The following is an 18,792-nucleotide window of genomic DNA, read 5'->3' as shown; positions in this document are numbered from 1 at the left end:
TATAAATATATATATAAATCTTCTTTTTATATACAGTATATATATATATATATATATATATAAATGAGAAATACTGTGCTTTTTGTGTATTTAAACATGACAATGGCTTTAAGTCTGAGTCACCCTACTTTAAAAAGAAAATATTTATTTATGAAGTCACAACGCACACATTTATTTTCCCTAAATAATAGAAAATATTTAAGACCATTTATTTACCATAAACAATGAACAGTCCACATGCAGTGAGATGGATCCATATTCTGGTTTTACAATGATTTTGAAGCAGGGATGAAACAAAGGCCCCTTTTTCATATATCCATGATAAAAAAGCCCTAACTCTATCCTTTTTAAAAATGTATTATTTAGCAATTTCTCATGAACAAACATCTTGGCTTGAAGAAGGTTTCCAGAATAGAGTCATAACTTTTTGAGAATAAAGTCATAACTTTACGAGAAAAAAAAAAAAATTAACACGTAAAATTACTACTACTATACTACTATATAAAACTTCTGACTTTATTCTCATAATATTACGACTTTTATTCTCATATTATGACTTTATTCTCTTAAACTTCTGACTTTATTCTCATAATATTACGACTTTTATTCTCATAATATGACTTTATTCTCTAAATCTCAGATTAATTTATTTTTCCTCAATGTGGCCCTAATAATCCGTCGTACCGTCGTACTATAGACCTACAACAATGATAAATAAAAACGAAAATGTAAACAAAAAAACAGTTATTCATTTCCATTTTTATAAATCCACAGGGAGCCACTGGAGAGGAGCTGAAGAGCCACATGTGACTCCAGAGCTGCAGGTTGCTGACCCCTGCGTTAGACCAATAGGATCAGGTGCATGCAAAAAAAAACAGAAAAAAACAAAAAGACAATTTAAGGGCTAGAGTTTTTTTGGTAAATCATATTCTTCTATTACGCTAACAAAAACAAAAAAAAGTTCTATTGCATTCTTATTTTTCATGACTTTAAGGGCTTTCAAGTGAGAAAGAAACTCATGACACGACCTAGGTTTCACCTTATAACCTAACCGTATCCTTCCGCCAAGGCATGACTGATCCGGTAAGCGCATGGATATCTTAATTAATTAATTAATCACAGGTGCGTGTATAAAATGAAGGATCCGGTCCTGGAGGTGTTTCACAGTCACAGACAGGCTGAACGACGACATGACGACGACAAGACGGACCAGAAACGCGGGAAAGGCGCAGTTTAAAGACCAGCTGAGCCGGGAGATGAGGAGGAGCAGACTGGCTCTCTTCATCCAGCAGTTTGAGAAAGAAGGTTTGATAGTTTAGCGCAGTTTTAACATCCTCTAGTCGTCTCCACCTTGCTCCTCAACCTTCTTTATCCTCCTCCAGCACAGGAGCGGATGAACGAGTTGGACAGCAGGAAGGAGAACATGCTGGCCACGGTGGACAAAGTGTTCAAGGTGGAACTGATGAAGATGCCTCCTTCTCTTCAAAACACGCGCATAGGGGACTTAATAGGCGGTGAGCCCTCATTCATAACAGTTAATTAATATTTATAAAGCCATATATTATAACAATGAATGAATGATGTGCTCTATTAGAGGAGGAGACCTCAGCCAGTGAGGTGAGCATCGCCATGAAGGTGAGTAGAGGCCCTTGTTGTTTCAGTGCTGCCACCTAGAGGTGCTGTCTCAATGTAACATGCAGGATGAATGATCACCTGTTGCAGAATGAGTCCCTGGAGATGCAGCAGCCACTCAGGAGGGCGCACAGTAAAAGAGGTACTCTCTTAAACCAACATCATTACAATTTTATCTTGACCACAGTTTAAAATCCTGCATGAAATGTCATGGTTTGTCATCTTGTGTGCTTTTATTTTCAATTAAGTAAAATCAACTGATTCTTCACCAGGTCAGTCCACCCCAACACACAGGTCCTCATCCAAGGCCTCTAAGGTGAGATTAATATAGCAGCTAATGTTCTCACACACACACATATGAGGGAGAGACACAACTTATTAACAAATAATTGTAGAATAATCTCCAGTTGTGGTTTGTCAGTGATGGTATAGGAGTACTTGGGATATTTTTCTTTTACTACATTTTATAATAATGTATATTGGATTATAATTATTGATGCATTAAGATGTAAACCACTTCGATATTGCAGCTGGTTAATTTTAAATTAAATATATATGTATTACTTTATATTCTGCTGGGTAGCTTGTGAATTCCCCTGGGATCAATAAAGTCTTATTGATATAATTATATCATTATTTGTTAATTTAAATTTTGTATTCTTAATCCGAATCTAGAGAGTAACTAAAATATAAATATTGTGGTGTAAATATATGTATATATAAATAGATTTTATTTTATTGTTTTTAATTGCATTTTCTTTACTTGTGTATATTATTTTTACTTATCTATTTTTTTTTTTTTGTATATAATGTTTTTCCTGAATCTATACTGGCTTATTTTATATTAATATTAGGTTTGTTAAGTTTCTTTGTACCAAGAATGTTATTATTGGGGACATTTGGGAATGCTTGTTCTGTTGTTTCAAAATGAACAGAAAACCAATAAATATAATATTGAAAAAAAATATTGTGGTGTAAATGGTAAAATATTTCTTTCTGAATAGTAGTTGAGTAGAAGTATAAAGTAGCATCATATGTAAATACTCAAGTAAAGTACAAACACCTCAAAATTAAGTACAGTACTTGAGTAAATGTACTTAGTTACCCTGCACCACTGTTTACTGTGGTACTTTGTTCTTTTGCTCAAACTTGATCAAGTTTCTGAATCTACAAGACGAGTCACACGTCTAAACAGTGTTTGTTTTTTTGTCTATATTTTTAGGGAGCAAAGGGGACAAAAAGGACGAGAACATTAGTTGGCAGTAACAGCACTGGAAATGTCAGGTAAGATTGGAGGCTACAGGTGTTGTTGTATTGTGGTAAATAAGTATGGAGGCCTTAGTTGACATTGCATTTGTCTTCTCCAGGGGTTCCTCCGTCTCTACCAAAAGAACTCAAAGCTGCTTGACCAAGACCAGTGAATTGACTGTACCGGACAAACCCAAACTCAGGTCTGTTACTGCTTTCAGTAGAGCTAAACATGTGGTGTGTGAGTATATAGCTGTTACATCCATATGGGGATAATGCAGGCACGAAGACTTTTATTTTAGATTTGATACTATTGATCATGGCATTTTAATCACTCAACGTGAGAAATGGGTAGGTCGCTCTGGCGCAGGGCTTTACTGGTTTTGCTCGTACTTGTCGGAAGTTTTTCTTAGTTTAGGCAAATTTGTGTCACAGACAATTGACCTTGAATACGGTGGTCCTCTGGGAAGCATCACAAGTCTTATTCTTTTCTTTTCTTCTTTACAGTATACATGCTCCCTCTGGGCAACATAATCAGCCACCATAATGTCAAATATCTCTGTTATACAACTATATATCTCTCATACTCCTTGGTCCAAAAGCAGAAAGGCAGAGACTACAGTCAGTGTTTGCTAGCCTGTCTCAGCAAATTAAAACACATTACAGATCTGAGTTATTTTGGACTATGGTCTTTATTTTATTAGCCATAACAAGGTCACAAAAACATCACTTTTTTTTTTTTTCATCTGATGAACATTGAAGGAACTGGCCTTCTACCTCCGAGAGGTCAAGGCCCAGTTACGTGCTGGTTAATCTTGTGTGACAAAGAGAATTTCCAAACAGACGGGTTAAAGCATAATAATACAATTTATTCCGAACAATCAATGTTGCATAAGTAAAATAAAAGAGTTTACAGATATCTGGATCCAACCTACGTGTCCCTGACAACATACAGTGCATGGGTCAGTTCGCGAAGTCTGAACCCCGAGCTATCCCTGATCCAGCGTTTTTATGGTTTACACAATATCAATAGTCATGAGCTTATGGCACGTGATGTTTTTGCTGCATATCTTCTTCTTTGTTTCTCCTTCTGACTCCTTTCTCTCCTTGACCTTGCAAAAAGAACAGAGCATGCCATCCTCCCTGTCCTCGCAAACACTTCACACACAACAAATCCAACAATCAGGTTATTGTAGGTCATTGTAAGCACTTTTGTACATAATAAATCCAACAGACCCTCTTTTGAACTTAACTAAGTTCACCTACAGATAATGTTACATACAGATATATTTATTATAAGCATAGATAATGTTACGTACAGATGTATTAATTATAAGCATCATCACACAACCTCTTCAGGATCAACATCTTCACTATCCCCCACCATTTCCAGGAGACCCTGTCTCTCCGCTTGGAACATGGCCATCTGATAAGAAGGAGGTGCATCCGGATGCTTTCGTTGCACAGCAGAAATAATCACGCGCTCAGTGAGGTGGCGAATACATGGAATACAGCAACAACCGCATAATACTAAGCATGCACACACAGCAAGGATTGAGGAGAATAGAGATACCACCATGGACTTCCATTTCCCAAAGGTACGGTCTAACCAGTCATTAATGGGGCTGTTGATACCTGAGTCATCGTGCATGGATTCAGACAGCGTCCGGAGCCCCTCTAGCGCCTTAGTTACAGTCCCGTCTGGCGCTGTATTATTAGGGATGAAAATACAACATGAGTCTTGGAACATTGAGCATACACCGCCTTTCTCTGCCAGCAGCATATCTAATGCCATTCTATTTTGGATCACCATCAGTGACGTAGGAGCCATTTGTTCAGCTAGTCCGGCAACTGCATCACGGGTTAGATTAGTCAAACGGAGAACATTATAGTGGATGTAGTTAATGTGGTCAACATTTTTGTTAGGAGTGATAGGGATCAGAGCACTTATTATAGGTATGTTTTCAAAACCTGCAGCTATTTGGTCAGCTAGTTTATATTCATTAGGGACTCCCTCACTACATCATTCTTTATAATCTTGGTTTAGCCTTCCCCCCCTTGTAGCCCACACCTTCCACCCTGCTTCTGAGTGAAAGCATTGTCTATTGTTAAAAAGAGTTACTTGTGATTAGCTAGTTTTAGCAGAGTGCAGAGGCGAGGATGATAAGTAATGTATCTAAACTAGTACAGTCTGTGCTTTCCCAGGTTATTCTTTATCCTTTTATCATGAATAACTAAAATGGTAACTGAAAACACGAAAATACATGAATTGCATTAAGATAGTAATATGAAATGAAAACATTAAACATATATGATATATATATAATATTAAAACATTATAGCTGAAAATATTTAAAATACACGACAAATCACATTAAGAAAGTTTGTACAGAAGAACGAGGACAAGAGAGGTAAACACAAATGCTACAGCAAACGCTACTAGCAGTTTGTCGTACTGCATGATGCTTCTAGTTTGTTTTCCTGCGCGCAACTGAAAAACTTTTATCTGGGTGATCCTATTTTATACTGGTTTGGGAAAGGAAGTGAAATTTCTCTCTGGTGGATTCTCCCCACCCCTGGTTTCTCTTTTTTATCTATTTTTATCTATTTTTTTTATCATTTATTCTAAGCAACAATTTTTAATACAATGTGATATATAATGTTTTTCAAAAACCACCTAGATGAGTCCACCTAAACAACCATGTTAGCCTGATTTAACTGTAAATACAGGCAAGACCTTGTAACCTTCTTTCCCTTATGTGTATCTCATCACAGTCACAGTTTATACAGTATATGAAAAATAAAAAATTATACGTGACCCTCTTTTCACGTAGCCTGGGCTCCTTGTGGGGCTGCCTCCTCTGCTTCAGGTCCTGTCCTGCTGCTGGAGCACTGTGTTAGGTGCCACCAGTTGAGTCCTTTTCCTGCGAGCTGCACAGCTGTTGCAGTTCTGGCCAGAACCTTGTGTGGGCCTGTCCAATGTGGCTCCGACCACTTCCTCTTTAACACCTTCAACCAAAGGTGTTCCGGGGGTCCGGGGTCATGTCCTGGAACGTCCTCTGTGACAGGGGTGACAGGTTTGTCACCTGTATAGGAGAGAGCTGACACAAGAGCATTAGCCTTCAAATAGTATGGTCTGTAACCGAGGTCAGGAAGGGGAGAGGAGTTTTGGGACGGCCCTGGGAAAGGTCGGCCACACGTAAGCTCAAATGGTGTGAGTCCTGTTGACCGATTGACCGAGGCTCTGATGCCTATCAATGCAATGGGCAGGGCTTCAGTCCAAGGGAGCCCAGTCGTGCGAACGATTTTTAGCAGTTTTAACTTAATGGTCTGATTAGCACGTTCAACTTTTCCTTGCGATTCTGGGTGGTACACAGTGCCAAATTTGTGTTGTAGTCCCAGAGCCTTTTCAACAGATTGCAGGTCTTTATTTTTGAAATGTGAACCATTATCTGACCTGATCAATTTAGGAAACCCATGTTTCGGAATGTACTCATTCACCAGACATTTAATGACTGATTTTGCGTCCTCTTTTCCCGTAGGGTAGGCCTCAACCCAACGTGAAAATGCGTCCACAATTACTAGGAGGAATCTTTTCCCCCCAGCCCTTACTCCCATATCTGTGAAATCCATAAAGATTTCCTGTCCCGGGACAGTGGGAGAAGGATGTTTTCCTGCCCTAGGAGTGATGGTTGGTCTGATGTTACATGTACTACATACGTCACACTTAGTCAAGAAGTCAGTTACAGTAGCATGTTTCCGGGGAATCCACCAGTGGCGGAGATCTCGTAACATCTGTTTGTGGCTTTTATGGTCAAGTCCATGAGTCTGAGTCAATATTGAGGACATCCAACAGGGGGGCATAACTATTTGATCTCCGTTATACCATATACCATCAAACTGTTCTATAGCTCCCTTATCTTCCCAGATGGTTCGTTCTGCTGCTGTGGCAGATTCTTGAGCTTGTATAATGGAGAAATCAGTTATCTCAGAACCGAGATCTGCTGTGGTCATGACCATCATAGTAGGTAAATACCCTGCCGCCTTTTTAGCGGCTGCATCAGCTGCTTCGTTTCCTATACTCTCTAAGTCAGTGCCCTGACTGTGTCCTTTCACTTTGATCACAGCTACCCTCTGTGGTAACTGGATTGCTTCCAACAACTCTTTCATCAACTCCTCATGAGCCATAGGTTTATTCTGACTAGTCTTAAAACCCGCTTGCACCCAGCCAGACCTATCTCTGTGAATTGCATTGCACACATACGCAGAGTCTGTGAAAATATTCACTGCCTTCCCTTCCGCTAACCGCAGAGCACAAACTACAGCCGTAAGTTCTGCTGCCTGAGCAGATTGTTTCCCATCAAGAGGTAACACATTATATGTCAGCCTTTGGCCTTCATATGTAAATGAGAAAATGTCCTGTAAATGATCTGCTAAGGGCAGGCAAAAGAAGGTGTTAGCCAAATCTATACATGTGAAAGATGTATGGGCTGGGGTGAGCATCGAGAGAGCAGAGTGGGGGTTCGGTACTGGAGAACAGGAGTCAAAACCAGCTCATTGATGGCTCTTAAATCATGAGCCATTCTGTATGAGCCGGAGGGTTTGATTACTGGCAAAATGGGAGTGTTCCACTGAGAGTAAGATTTTCTTAATACTCCCGCCTTTATCAGTCCTTCAATCGTAGGGGAGATACCCTGGGCTGCTTCCACTTTATGCTTATACTGAGGTCTCCAGATAGGGCAGTAAGTCTTCATCTCGAAAGTTACCGGTTCCATGCTGCACCTGCCAACATCAAAGGGGCCCGTAGACCACAGTGAGGAAGGGAGAGTTGCCAACATGGAAGTGGCTCCTTCACCATCTAACATCTCCCTACCGTGGTGGCGTGTTAGTAACTCATGTTTGCAAATACCTGACACTGCATTGTAAAAGGAGAGTCTATATATGTTAGAGGATGGTGAGATTGAAACCCCCAAAAGGGAAGTGGGAACCCAGTCTGTCAGAGCGACTGCTGCTTTAACCATGGGGCCTAAGTCTTTAGCCTGATGTTTTGGAGCTATGGCTAGGGACACATGGGGAACAGCTTCTTCTGACATGCGATACCATTGTTCTTGTGCTGGGGTTAATTTTACTGCGGCTGCTACTCCTGCTGGTGCTATATAAACATCTCTTACTCCTATCCCCCAGGTTGTATCTAACAGGTTCTGTTGGAACTCATCTTGATACATAAGATCATTATTTCTGTCATAATTCAGAGTGCAGTGGGGAGGATCGGGAACAGGGAGGTAAGGGTGTAGAGCCCTAATCCATGGTTGCCACATGTTGTAAAAGTCAATCAGAGGGTTTCTGTCGGCTAGCAGGGTCCAATATATGTCTGCACAGGGTGGTGGGGCATCAGGTGAGGTATCAGGACTCAACATGCACATGCGATCAGCACTGGAGGGGGAGGAGCACACCATTTCTTCTCCTCTGGGGAAACTCACTATCACAGCTTCTGGTGAACAATGTACAGAAGCCCCCAGTGCTGCCAAAACATCTCTTCCCAGGAGATCACGTGGACAATCAGGTGCATACAAAAAGGGGTGCTCCATCACCTGTCTCCCAAGCCGGACAGGAAGGGGAACAGTAAAAGGCAGTCTTTGTTCAGTGCCGGAAAATCCCAAAACGGAAACATAGTGAGAGGAAAGGGAACACATAGGTTCAGCTAAGGTGGAGTAACGTGCTCCCGTATCCACCATGAACCATCTTCGCTTTCCGTTCACTGTCAACTGGAGACAGGGCTCTGCCAGCCCCTGGCCCTCCATCTCCGTCGGGCACCCCTATGGGAACATTCCTGGTGTATATGGACCAGGTGGAGGTCCCTGCGCAGAGTACCCGCTGTATGCCTGCATTGGAGCTAGCTGTTGGTTTGGTGGAGTCTGTATTGTTGGCTGATATGACTGCTGTGGAGGCCCTCTCATCTGCTGTTGTTTCTGAGGACAGTCACGTGCCCAGTGATCCGGGCTTTCGCAGATGTAACAACTGCCTCCTCTTGGTTGGGCATACCTCCTCCCCCTGCCTCCTCCTCCTCTCCCTCTGCCTCTATTCCGGCCTTCATGATAAGGGGGCTGCTGATATGGGGCAGCTTGGTAAGGAACATGATACTGGGGTTGATACATAGCCTGTGACTGGCCCTGCAGTGGATAAGGATTCTGTGGCGGGGCTGGAGCTGGTGTTACAATTTGAGCCATCTAGGTATCTTTTTCTTTCCCTCCCTTTTTCTTATCTGTCGCACGAGTCCGTGCATCTGCCAACTGTAATTTAGTCAACTGAGCTACCATCTCTTTTAATGACTCATTTTCCTCTTCCTCCTCCTTGGTTTCTGCATCCTGATGATGGCAGAAATGTGTTTCCCATCTTGATGATTTTGCCCCTGCCATATCTGGATTCTCTTGCATCTTTCTCTTAACTCCTTCCGGAGCATGTTTTAACAGAGCTATTCTGAACAGAGACTGCTGTGATTCTTTATCTGGGTTCACCCCCGTAGCCCCCGCCCACTCTGTCTTTGCTCTTTCTATGAACGTGCGTCCGCTCTCCCCGTTCTTAATCTTAAACACCAAGCTGTGGAGCTTACCCGCTGGTATGGGATACTTTTGTCTAATAGCATTACCGAAGGAGGTAGCGTAGGGGTTAAAGTTCCAAAGTACCACCTAACACTTGAAACAATGGTGCCATAACTTCGTTTGTATAATCACTGTCCTGTGGGGTTGGTACCGGACTAGGGGTAGGAGGAGGATAAGGAGGGGGGTTGGGATGTGGGCCAGGTGGGTACTGCTGATGGAGGGACATGTAATGTGGCGGCTGGCTAGTATGTGGGTTTGGTGGTGGGGTTGCGCTAGGACTGGGTGAGGGTTTCACTAGTGGTTTTGCTTCAGCGGTTTTTGCGTGGGTGGCTTTCGTCTGGCTGCCTAAGGCAGATAGTGCAGCCATCTGTATCACATTACATTTTACCAATTTACTTTCCAACTCGTCTTCTTTCTTCCTCAATTTCCTCCTTACAAACATATGTCCCTTTTCTTTGTCTTGTCCTGCTTGCAGCAGCTTTCTATGAATCACCTGTATTAATGCTCTCATCACTGGCATGAATTTGGCTTCACTTCCCGTGGCTGGAAAATGCCCTTCCTCCACTGTCATGTTATACCACTCATCTAGGTCTTGAGTCTCTTTATTTCTAGTCTTGGGATCAAATGTACAGATTACGTTGGTCCTGACTTTAACCCATTGCTGTCCAAATGATAAACGGGGAGGCCCACAGCCACCCCGTTCCTCACAGTCTTTGTCAAATTCTCCGTCCATTCTGTCCAGTACTATTTCACACAGGTTTATTCAGTTTATGACAGTAACTAGATTCAGAGTAAATGGGTCGCTATGCCCCTCGCTGTGATCCTACCAACATAAGCTTCTACTGGACACTTTGATGTTCCAGCGATGTTGGCCCAGTATCAACAGTAAGTTTTAATTTTCCTCTGAATACTAGTTATTAATGTACACTCATACAGTTTTTATTACTAAAAGGGCAGCTTTCCTCCTCTTAGTCTTTACCAAAAGGGCAGCTTGCTCCCCTAAATTTAAAAAGGGCAGCTTTCCTCCTCTTAGTCTTTACCAAAAGGGCAGCTTTCTCCCCTAAATTTAAAAAGGGCAGCTTTCCTCCTCTTAGTCTTTACCAAAAGGGCAGCTTTCTCCCCTAAATTTAAAAAGGGCAGCTTTCCTCCTCTTAGTCTTTACCAAAAGGGCAGCTTTCTCCCCTAAATTTAAAAAGGGCAGCTTTCCTCCTCTTAGTCTTTACCAAAAGGGCAGCTTTCTCCCCTAAATTTAAAAAGGAAGTCTTTACTTCTGCAACATTTATCATTACAAAGGAGATTCAGCACAACAAGAGAGATAATTTAGAGTAAGCCAATATGCAGAGTTCGATAAAACAGGTTCTGCTCACCTTTAAGATTTCAGGGATCCCTTTCTCTCTCTCGCCGGTCTGTCCGTCCTTTGGACACGCTTCTCAATGCCGAAGATCACGTCGGGGTCACCAATTGAAGGAACTGGCCTTCTACCTCCGAGAGGTCAAGGCCCAGTTACGTGCTGGTTAATCTTGTGTGACAAAGAGAATTTCCAAACAGACGGGTTAAAGCATAATAATACAATTTATTCCGAACAATCAATGTTGCATAAGTAAAATAAAAGAGTTTACAGATATCTGGATCCAACCTACGTGTCCCTGACAACATACAGTGCATGGGTCAGTTCGCGAAGTCTGAACCCCGAGCTATCCCTGATCCAGCGTTTTTATGGTTTACACAATATCAATAGTCATGAGCTTATGGCACGTGATGTTTTTGCTGCATATCTTCTTCTTTGTTTCTCCTTCTGACTCCTTTCTCTCCTTGACCTTGCAAAAAGAACAGAGCATGCCATCCTCCCTGTCCTCGCAAACACTTCACACACAACAAATCCAACAATCAGGTTATTGTAGGTCATTGTAAGCACTTTTGTACATAATAAATCCAACAACATCGCCAAAATTAGACCATTTTAACTCAGAACGATTCTGAAATGCTGTTGCATCCTTTTTTTTTTTTTACGATCCACTTAGATTAGTGCAGCTCTCTTTTTACTGTACTGGCTACCTGTATCTTCCTCTGTCCTCTGTACATATCTACAAAACCTTACATAATCTAGCACCTTCGTATATCAGCGGCTGCCTTTCATTTGATGTCCCAGAAAGAACTCTCAGATCTTCCACCGCCTTTCTTTTACAAGTTCCTAAAGTGTCCCACAAGAAATCTGGTGAGGCTGCTTTCCGTTTTGGACGTACCCGGAGGCGTCCTGATCAGATGCCCGAAACACGGCAAAGGCAAAGTGGTCCCAGGAGAGGGACCAGACCATTCACTGACTGACCCTGTGAATCAGCCAGAAAAGAGTTGTTGTAGCACCTCTCCTGGAAAAGGGAATCCGGGGCCCCCGTCTGGAGCCAGACCTGGGTGTGGAGCTCGCCGGGTCTTCACACATGAGGCCTGGCAGGACACAGCCAGACAGATCAGCACGGAGCTGCCGCCCTGTGGGCCCACCACTCGCATAGATAGACGTTGGGGTCGGGCACAACGGGACCCAAACGTGCCGACCCCTGGAATCGCCGACTGATTCTAGTGACGTGGAACGTCACCTCTCTCTGGCTTGAAATGTGCTATTCAAAATAAAATAAATATATTTAATGAAATTGATTTGTGACTCTTGTGCTGTCTCAGGTCTGTCGTCTCTGCTGGTGATCTGCATTGTTCAGCGGCAGGCTCTGCTGCACACATCACTGTTACCACAGCACAGGGACAGGTACTGCTTTTGTTTTTTTTTATCCTCGTCACTTGAAACAATGCTGTTTCATTACTTCATTTAAAGCAAGGGAATTTGTCCAGGCCTTGTAAGTCTATGCTCTTCAAAGCATTTGAATAAAGAACTGAAACCCTTCCAGACATAAGGAGACAGTTACACACTGCTAATATTTAGTTGGGTGTTAAAATAGACCTGGATTATTATCTGATTCCACAAACTCATACTGTATGTATGTGTTCTAGTTGTGGTTCTCTTCCTCCCCAGACTGTATGCTTTTCTGAAGAGACGAAGGCGGATATTAACTTCGACTTGCTGGATGATGTGGCATGGTGCCATATTCAGAAGCTCACGGTAATACAAAGTTAATTTTTAACTTGTGACTTATGAGTGTTCATCTCATTTTCAGAACAAGGGTCATTTGAAATGTACATTGATTTTGGGTTTTCAGAGTCTGATGGACCATCTGTCGAGGCGAGGTCGATGAGTGACGATCACTGTGACCAGGATTTTTCTCCCATTTGGATTTAATCACATTAATTTATAGAAGTGTTTTTTTTTTTGTATAATAAAGATTATTTGTATTACATGATTGTCAGTATAATTTGCATCTGGTCTGTAAAATTTAAAATGAGAAATGCCCATCACAAGTTTCAACATGTATTGAATTTGCTTAGTTTGACCTACAAATTAATAGACCTTAAATTAACAACTAATTACTGTAGCATTAATGTGTAACTGGAGTCCATATATGTGAGAGAAACACAACATTGGTTGTTAAATCAGGTTACTATGGCATGGCACACGGAGGCGTATCATACTAAACATCATTTTATTGTTTGCTCTTTATAACAAAAACTTAATATAAGTTGAGATCTTGCCACATTTATCTTATGACTTATAAAATGTCTTAGTAAATATTTGTCATTACTTTATAAGAATTTCAAAGCTGTTTCTTCAAGAGAAACAAAAGCACATTCAGGTTTTCATGAGGAAGGGAAAAAGACCAAGTAAATGCAAATATTTATTCCAGTGAAGTTTATGTAACAAGCACAGAGTTACATTTTGCTGGATTGGCTTGCATAAAAATGATTTCTGATAGAACTATAAATTAAAATAGTATAAAATAGCGTTGTGTTTGACATGGAACTATAGTAGTTAAATCTATAGAAGAGTTAAATCTTTGACTACAAAAGCAGAATATATTACTTAAGACTCAGAACATAAAGCTGTAGTGGATCACTGTTGCTGCTGGGAGTGAAATGACTCCATCTCCACCTCCATGGGCTCCTCTTGATGTGACTGGCTGGAGGACGGATCTTGTGTGCAGCAGGTAGCGGAAGCCGGTGCGCGGGCTGGCTCTGGAGCCATCCGGGGGTAGAAAGGACCGACCAGCCAGTTGAGCGGCGTGTTGTTGACCAGATAATCCATGACGTTGTCCAGGGAATCTTTCATTTTGCCCAGCTGGACTTTGCTGCTGGTCAGCACACTGTCTGGCAGGTCTCCCAGTGCGTTGGCCTTGCTGAAACCGCTGTAGACCTGTGTGGCGAGGCGGCTGAGGGAGAGCGCCTCCTGCTGGATGTGGTTGGGGAGGCCCTGCAGGCCGGAGACCAGGACCAGACAGGTGGTCTGGAGCTGGTGGGTGAGGGAACGTGCCAGGGTCAAGGTGCGAGACTCGATAACCTGAGTGGAGAGGATGAACTGATGAATAACTTGACACAGATTTAATAATGTATGTTATCTCATTGCATGTTTGTGTTGGCCACCGTCTTACCTCTGCCTCGTGACCATTCTCCTGGGTTGGACCATTGGACTTCCACGCCACCAGGGAGTTCAGCTTGTCATTTACCATCTGGTTAGCCCCGTTAATATTCTTTCTGCCGTATTCAATCTAGAAAAAAAACAAACACTTTTAAATTTCTGTCCACAAGCAGTAAAAGAAATGGTGTGCTTTTTATAAACCACTTTAGGGCACAATGTTTAGTATTTAGCTTTTATGTTACTTGCATGCAGTTTTTGAAGTTTGTCCTGAGATTTTCTTTATTGTAAAGCTTGTCTAAAGTTATATTAAAGGGACTATTTGTAACTTTGTACGCGCATAAATGTAGCGGGTCGTCACACATGCGCGTTCGCATATGCGCGCTCGCGTGTGGCTGGAGCCTCGTCTCCGCTGCATGCTCTCCTTCACTCAGAATGCGCGCGCGTCCTCGCTGTCTCGCTCCACCTCTAGACGTGAACGCGCGCTCACTACACACTGCAGAAGAGTTTAGCTATGAGAATATCTAGTGAATGTACAGGGGACGTTTGTGCAGAAATAAATTCTGCAGTTCCTCCAGACCAACAGAGGTTCCCCGTGTCTTGTGAAGCGACGGAGCTCTTCAGAGAGTTATGTTACCCTCTCGTTACCGACCGGGTGCTGGTGTCTCCTCTGCTCTCTCCGGCTGCGGGCGGAGAGAGCAGAGGAGACATGCTGCAGAGCCCCGCTGCATCAGCTTGCACTTAGGCAGGAAAAGCCAACACTAGGATCAGATCTAAATCATGTTCATGGAGAGACCTTCGTCTGGTCAGCTAACATTACTGCCAAGCAGCTGAAATATAGAGTGATATTGTGGTTTTAGCTGACGTGTGTCGCCTCACTGTTTTGAGCGATGCTCGTTCAGGTATATTTAGAGCGAACAAGCGCGAGCCCGACGCTGACTTTCGTTGATTTCACGGCCACAGTTGTCGCTGTTAAGAAGCATTTCTGAAAGTTACAAATAGTCCCTTTAAGTACTAATATTACTCATGAATAATTTAATGTTCTGCACAACTGTTTGGTAGAGTGCATTTTGAGTCACTATATCATATAGAAAAAGGTGTTGAGCCATCTCTACCACTCGGTTTAGGTATGTTGTGCTAAAAACAATCCATTAGATGTCGCTGTGTCTTTAAATAGCATGCCTTTTCAGTTTGCCTCCTTACAGGAAGTTAGCAATAAAAAAGTCATTCCAGACATTAGGACTCTGGTGGAATTTTCAAATATAGGCATATTCTTTATGACATCAGTTTCAGAGGCTTTACTGAACAGATTTATGTAGCCAAAAAAGTCTAATGAGGGACAAATAATTTTCTAAAACATGCTCTACCAAACGGTTCAGTTGTCCTTTTATGGTAAAGCTAGTAAAGCTGATCATGTAATTAAAATTGCAAAAATTTGCTACAAAATACAAAAAATGTTGCATCATTCATTGTTGTTAATGACATACATTTAATGTTGTTCCACTATATATATATGCTGAAATAATTTAATTAATAAGTATGATTTTTTTTACAGTCTAAAAACAGGCTCAGTGGAATTATCTTTTAGTGATACAGGTAGTGATGCTAAGATAATAAATTTACATTTTTTATGAAATAAAATAACTTATGAACATTCACTTTTTTTTTAATTTATCAATATAATGACCCAATTTCTTTCCATATGGAAATGAGGGAAAAAATGTCCTGATTTTTCACCATTTCTGAGATGTTTTCAAAGTAGCCGACTGTAAATATGGCAAATATCTAGAATAAATACATGGAAATAATACTAGGTCTGGTAATACTACTAATTCCATAGTAACAAATTGACATATGTTGGTATACTAACATATTATTAGCATAATAACAGTACATGTTTTTTTTGGGGGGTTTTTTACCATGAAGCGACATTTCAACCATTTGGTAGAGGCCTATAAAAAACTGTTTTCTGTTTAAAAAAAAATTGATTGTTGTCATTAATTATATGAATATTAATTAAAATGCAATGCCGTTGTTTTTTTTTCTTAGTGAGGACATTAAAGGGAAAAAGAGACCCACCAGATCAACAGTGGAGTTCAGCTCAGAAATGAATCCCATGCTTCGCTGCTTGCCATCTCTGATTTTGGCCACGGCCGTGGTGTACGCCCGCTTTCGGAGCTTTGTGGAGAGGGAACCCAGGCGGACATAGTAGCTTGGCTCCTTCCTGTCAAAGCCTTTCACAGTTTTTGCCTCCAATTCTGTCACAAGGGAGAGAAACATACAATGTCACATTAAAAATGAGGACACATAAGATCTGGTTACTTGAGTTCCATTATGATTTTGCTTATAGACTTATAAAAGTGTTTAGTGTTTTACTTTTATATGAGAACAGAGAAGTCTGCAACAAATTGTTTTGCACGTCAAAGTAGCTGGAGGGTTTAAATCCATGAGAAATGTAGTTATTCACTAGTCAATCGGACCCATTTAAACTAACACAGTTTATAAGGTTGCTTGTTCACTCTAAACAACGACTCCTTTAATGATTTAGAAAAAACTGACCACTAATGCAAATTTCGATTCTCAGAAGAGCGTAATCAGATAAATCCTGTTTTCCGGGAAACTGGACAAAAATCAACCTTAACAACAAAACTCAAGCTGCCTGTTAATAACTGACCCTTGATACAGCTTGTTACAGAAAAACAAGGCTAATCTCACCAGCTTTTCTTATTTGTATTTTAGTTATGTAAACCTCATTTAATGCCATGTTTTTTTCTTTTAAAAACTTGTTCATTAAACACCCAACAAAGGAAGGAAAATCATTGGAGTCATGTGGTAAATGGGGATTTCAGATGTAGGTTTTTGGCCCCCACTCACCCAGTTCATCCTCTGTCAGAGGCAGGTACTGCTCCACCAGACTCTCCGAGGTGCTGAGGGCCGTGTCCACGCCGCTGCTCACCATCCGGGCCACTCTGCTTTCCAGCACTGTGCTGACGCTCCCGCTGACAACCGCCCTGGTCTTGTCCATCCCATCCTGCACCGCGCCGCGAGTCCTGTCCACGACGCTGGTCAGAGTGCCTGAGACCGTGTCCTTGGCGCCGGACACTGTGCCCGTCACGACATCTTTAGCGCTGGTTACCACACCCTTGGCACTGGAGACGATCTGGGCAGAGGCAACGCAGGAAACAGCAGTTGAGAAAGACTGGACAAAGGTCATGACTGAATCCACAAGAGATTAACTCACATCAAATATTAGCTACAACATTGTGCAATTTGGCTTGATAATAACTGCTCTGACCTTTGACATAATGTCTGATCAATAATCCAGTACGTACCTGCTCAGACGGCTGGTGAAGAATCGGCAAGGTTTTCTCAATCTTGTCCAAACCTTTACAGGCCAGGTTATTGGCCATGGCAACTGTAGGCAACAAAGGAATCAAGTAAATAAAGATGTCAATAAATACATTTAATCTGAAAAAAATAGGAATAAAAGTGATTAAATGTTCCTGTAATTGAAAGAATTCATACATCAAGTTGTAGCAGCTCAACTCAGGGTGGTTATGATTAAACTGGGTGAAAGATCAAGATGAGTAAGAGTCAGCAGTTATCCTGAACTTCCTGTTTCATGCTCTGTGTGACTCAGCTAGTCAGTATCAGTTCATTGGATTCAGTTTTGACATCCTAAACCGCAAGTTTTCTAAAAGGGCTCTTACTCTGAGGCTCCAGCTTGCCAATGATGGGTGAAGCGGTGGTGAGAGCCACGGAGGTGATGGTCCGCACCCCTTGCTCGGCGACCTCGCACACGGTCTTGATGTAAGGGTGGGTGTCCTTGGTGTTGGTGTACACGCTGGACACCAAATCATAGGTGGAGCTCACCAGAGGAAGGCTGGTCACCCTCTCCACCACATTCTGTGAGGAAATACACAGGAAACAGTGAGCTTACAATACTCAAACTCACTTTTTAACTGTGCTGTTCCTCAATAGATTATTCAGACATTTCAAATTTATTCCAATTGTTTTTATTCATTTTTCTTGCCTTACATCTTTTATCTGTCATATAATTTATTCATTTTCATATTTTTATACTGTGAAATCTATTTACTGAATGCTTTGTAATGAAAATCTGAACATGTAACTACTGTATTGAACTTTCTATATCAAGTACTGGGAAAAAACCTGTTGCTGTTCCTGTTGCTAACTATTCCAATGAAGTTTTTAGATAACAATAGAGTAATAATAGAAACAACTAGACAATTAGCCATACTTTTGTAATATAATATTGTATGGATATTAAAAAGTAAAGGTTAAAACATCTTATTCCTGACTGTGTATCATTACTTTCTGTTGTTTTTTCTTGGCTTTTAAAGGACCAAAAAAAAAAAGGTTATTTGTTTATTGTTTATTATTATACTTTATTATAGTGTCATAGTAGCAAACTCACCTGATCTGTGATAACTGCAGCTGCTGCCATGTCTTCTGAAATAAAACCTACAGAAAGATGAAACACAACATGTCAAGTTTCTATTGAAAAGAACAAAATAACCACTTTCTCCTCAACAAACTCAACTCCTCCTTAACAAGAATTATAGATCTATTACTTCCGTATTAACAGCAGTCTGTCCTTATCATAGCATAATAATACATTTATTACAGAAACAACTGGACTAGAGCTGTAGTTTATAAAGTAACTTTAAAGAAATACAAGTAGAGAGACTCACCGAGAGTTTAAAGTGTATCCAAGTTGTAAGTGAGTAGACTTTCTGTCTTTCTGTCTCTGCTGATAGATACTACGTGTGAGGCGACAGC

General features: G+C 41.4%; 2 protein-coding genes across 2 annotated transcripts; one reads left to right on the top strand and one right to left on the bottom strand.

The window, feature by feature from the left end:
• The first annotated feature begins 1,137 nt into the window (after window positions 1–1,137).
• Window positions 1,138–12,820, top strand: cdca9 (cell division cycle associated 9). The gene is made up of 10 exons (XM_037757978.1): window positions 1,138–1,305; window positions 1,383–1,514; window positions 1,595–1,635; window positions 1,723–1,774; window positions 1,881–1,948; window positions 2,855–2,916; window positions 3,000–3,083; window positions 12,153–12,234; window positions 12,499–12,585; window positions 12,683–12,820. The coding sequence occupies exons 1-10, from the start codon at window positions 1,191–1,193 to the stop codon at window positions 12,716–12,718; spliced, it is 759 nt and encodes a 252-aa protein (XP_037613906.1). The 5' UTR covers window positions 1,138–1,190; the 3' UTR covers window positions 12,719–12,820.
• A 226-nt stretch (window positions 12,821–13,046) lies between these two features.
• On the bottom strand, window positions 13,047–18,792 carry plin2 (perilipin 2). Its single transcript, XM_037757968.1, has 8 exons — window positions 18,705–18,792; window positions 18,428–18,474; window positions 17,700–17,895; window positions 17,322–17,404; window positions 16,864–17,149; window positions 16,069–16,247; window positions 14,006–14,122; window positions 13,047–13,914 (listed from the first exon to the last, which is right to left on the bottom strand). The coding sequence occupies exons 2-8, from the start codon at window positions 18,455–18,457 to the stop codon at window positions 13,471–13,473; spliced, it is 1,335 nt and encodes a 444-aa protein (XP_037613896.1). The 5' UTR covers window positions 18,458–18,474; window positions 18,705–18,792; the 3' UTR covers window positions 13,047–13,470.

Source organism: Sebastes umbrosus, chromosome 22 (assembly GCF_015220745.1).
Source record: "Sebastes umbrosus isolate fSebUmb1 chromosome 22, fSebUmb1.pri, whole genome shotgun sequence".
Lineage (NCBI taxonomy): Eukaryota > Metazoa > Chordata > Actinopteri > Perciformes > Sebastidae > Sebastes > Sebastes umbrosus.
This window is presented reverse-complemented; position numbering and strand designations above follow the sequence as displayed.

What these genes read in the sequence shown, in the direction of transcription:
- plin2 (XM_037757968.1), bottom strand. Translation starts at nt 18,457, where the DNA reads ATGGCAGCAGCTGCAGTTATCACAGATCAG. An exon ending in TTCACCAGCCGTCTGAGCAG is followed by an intron (nt 17,150 to 17,321) that starts GTACGTACTGGA and finishes GCCTCTGCCCAG; the next exon opens with ATCGTCTCCAGTGCCAAGGG. An exon ending in TCTGACAGAGGATGAACTGG is followed by an intron (nt 16,248 to 16,863) that starts GTGAGTGGGGGC and finishes CCCTTGTGACAG; the next exon opens with AATTGGAGGCAAAAACTGTG.
- cdca9 (XM_037757978.1), top strand. Translation starts at nt 1,191, where the DNA reads ATGACGACGACAAGACGGACCAGAAACGCGGGAAAGGCGCAGTTTAAA. An exon ending in AGGTGAGCATCGCCATGAAG is followed by an intron (nt 1,636 to 1,722) that starts GTGAGTAGAGGC and finishes CACCTGTTGCAG; the next exon opens with AATGAGTCCCTGGAGATGCA. An exon ending in CCGGACAAACCCAAACTCAG is followed by an intron (nt 3,084 to 12,152) that starts GTCTGTTACTGC and finishes GTGCTGTCTCAG; the next exon opens with GTCTGTCGTCTCTGCTGGTG.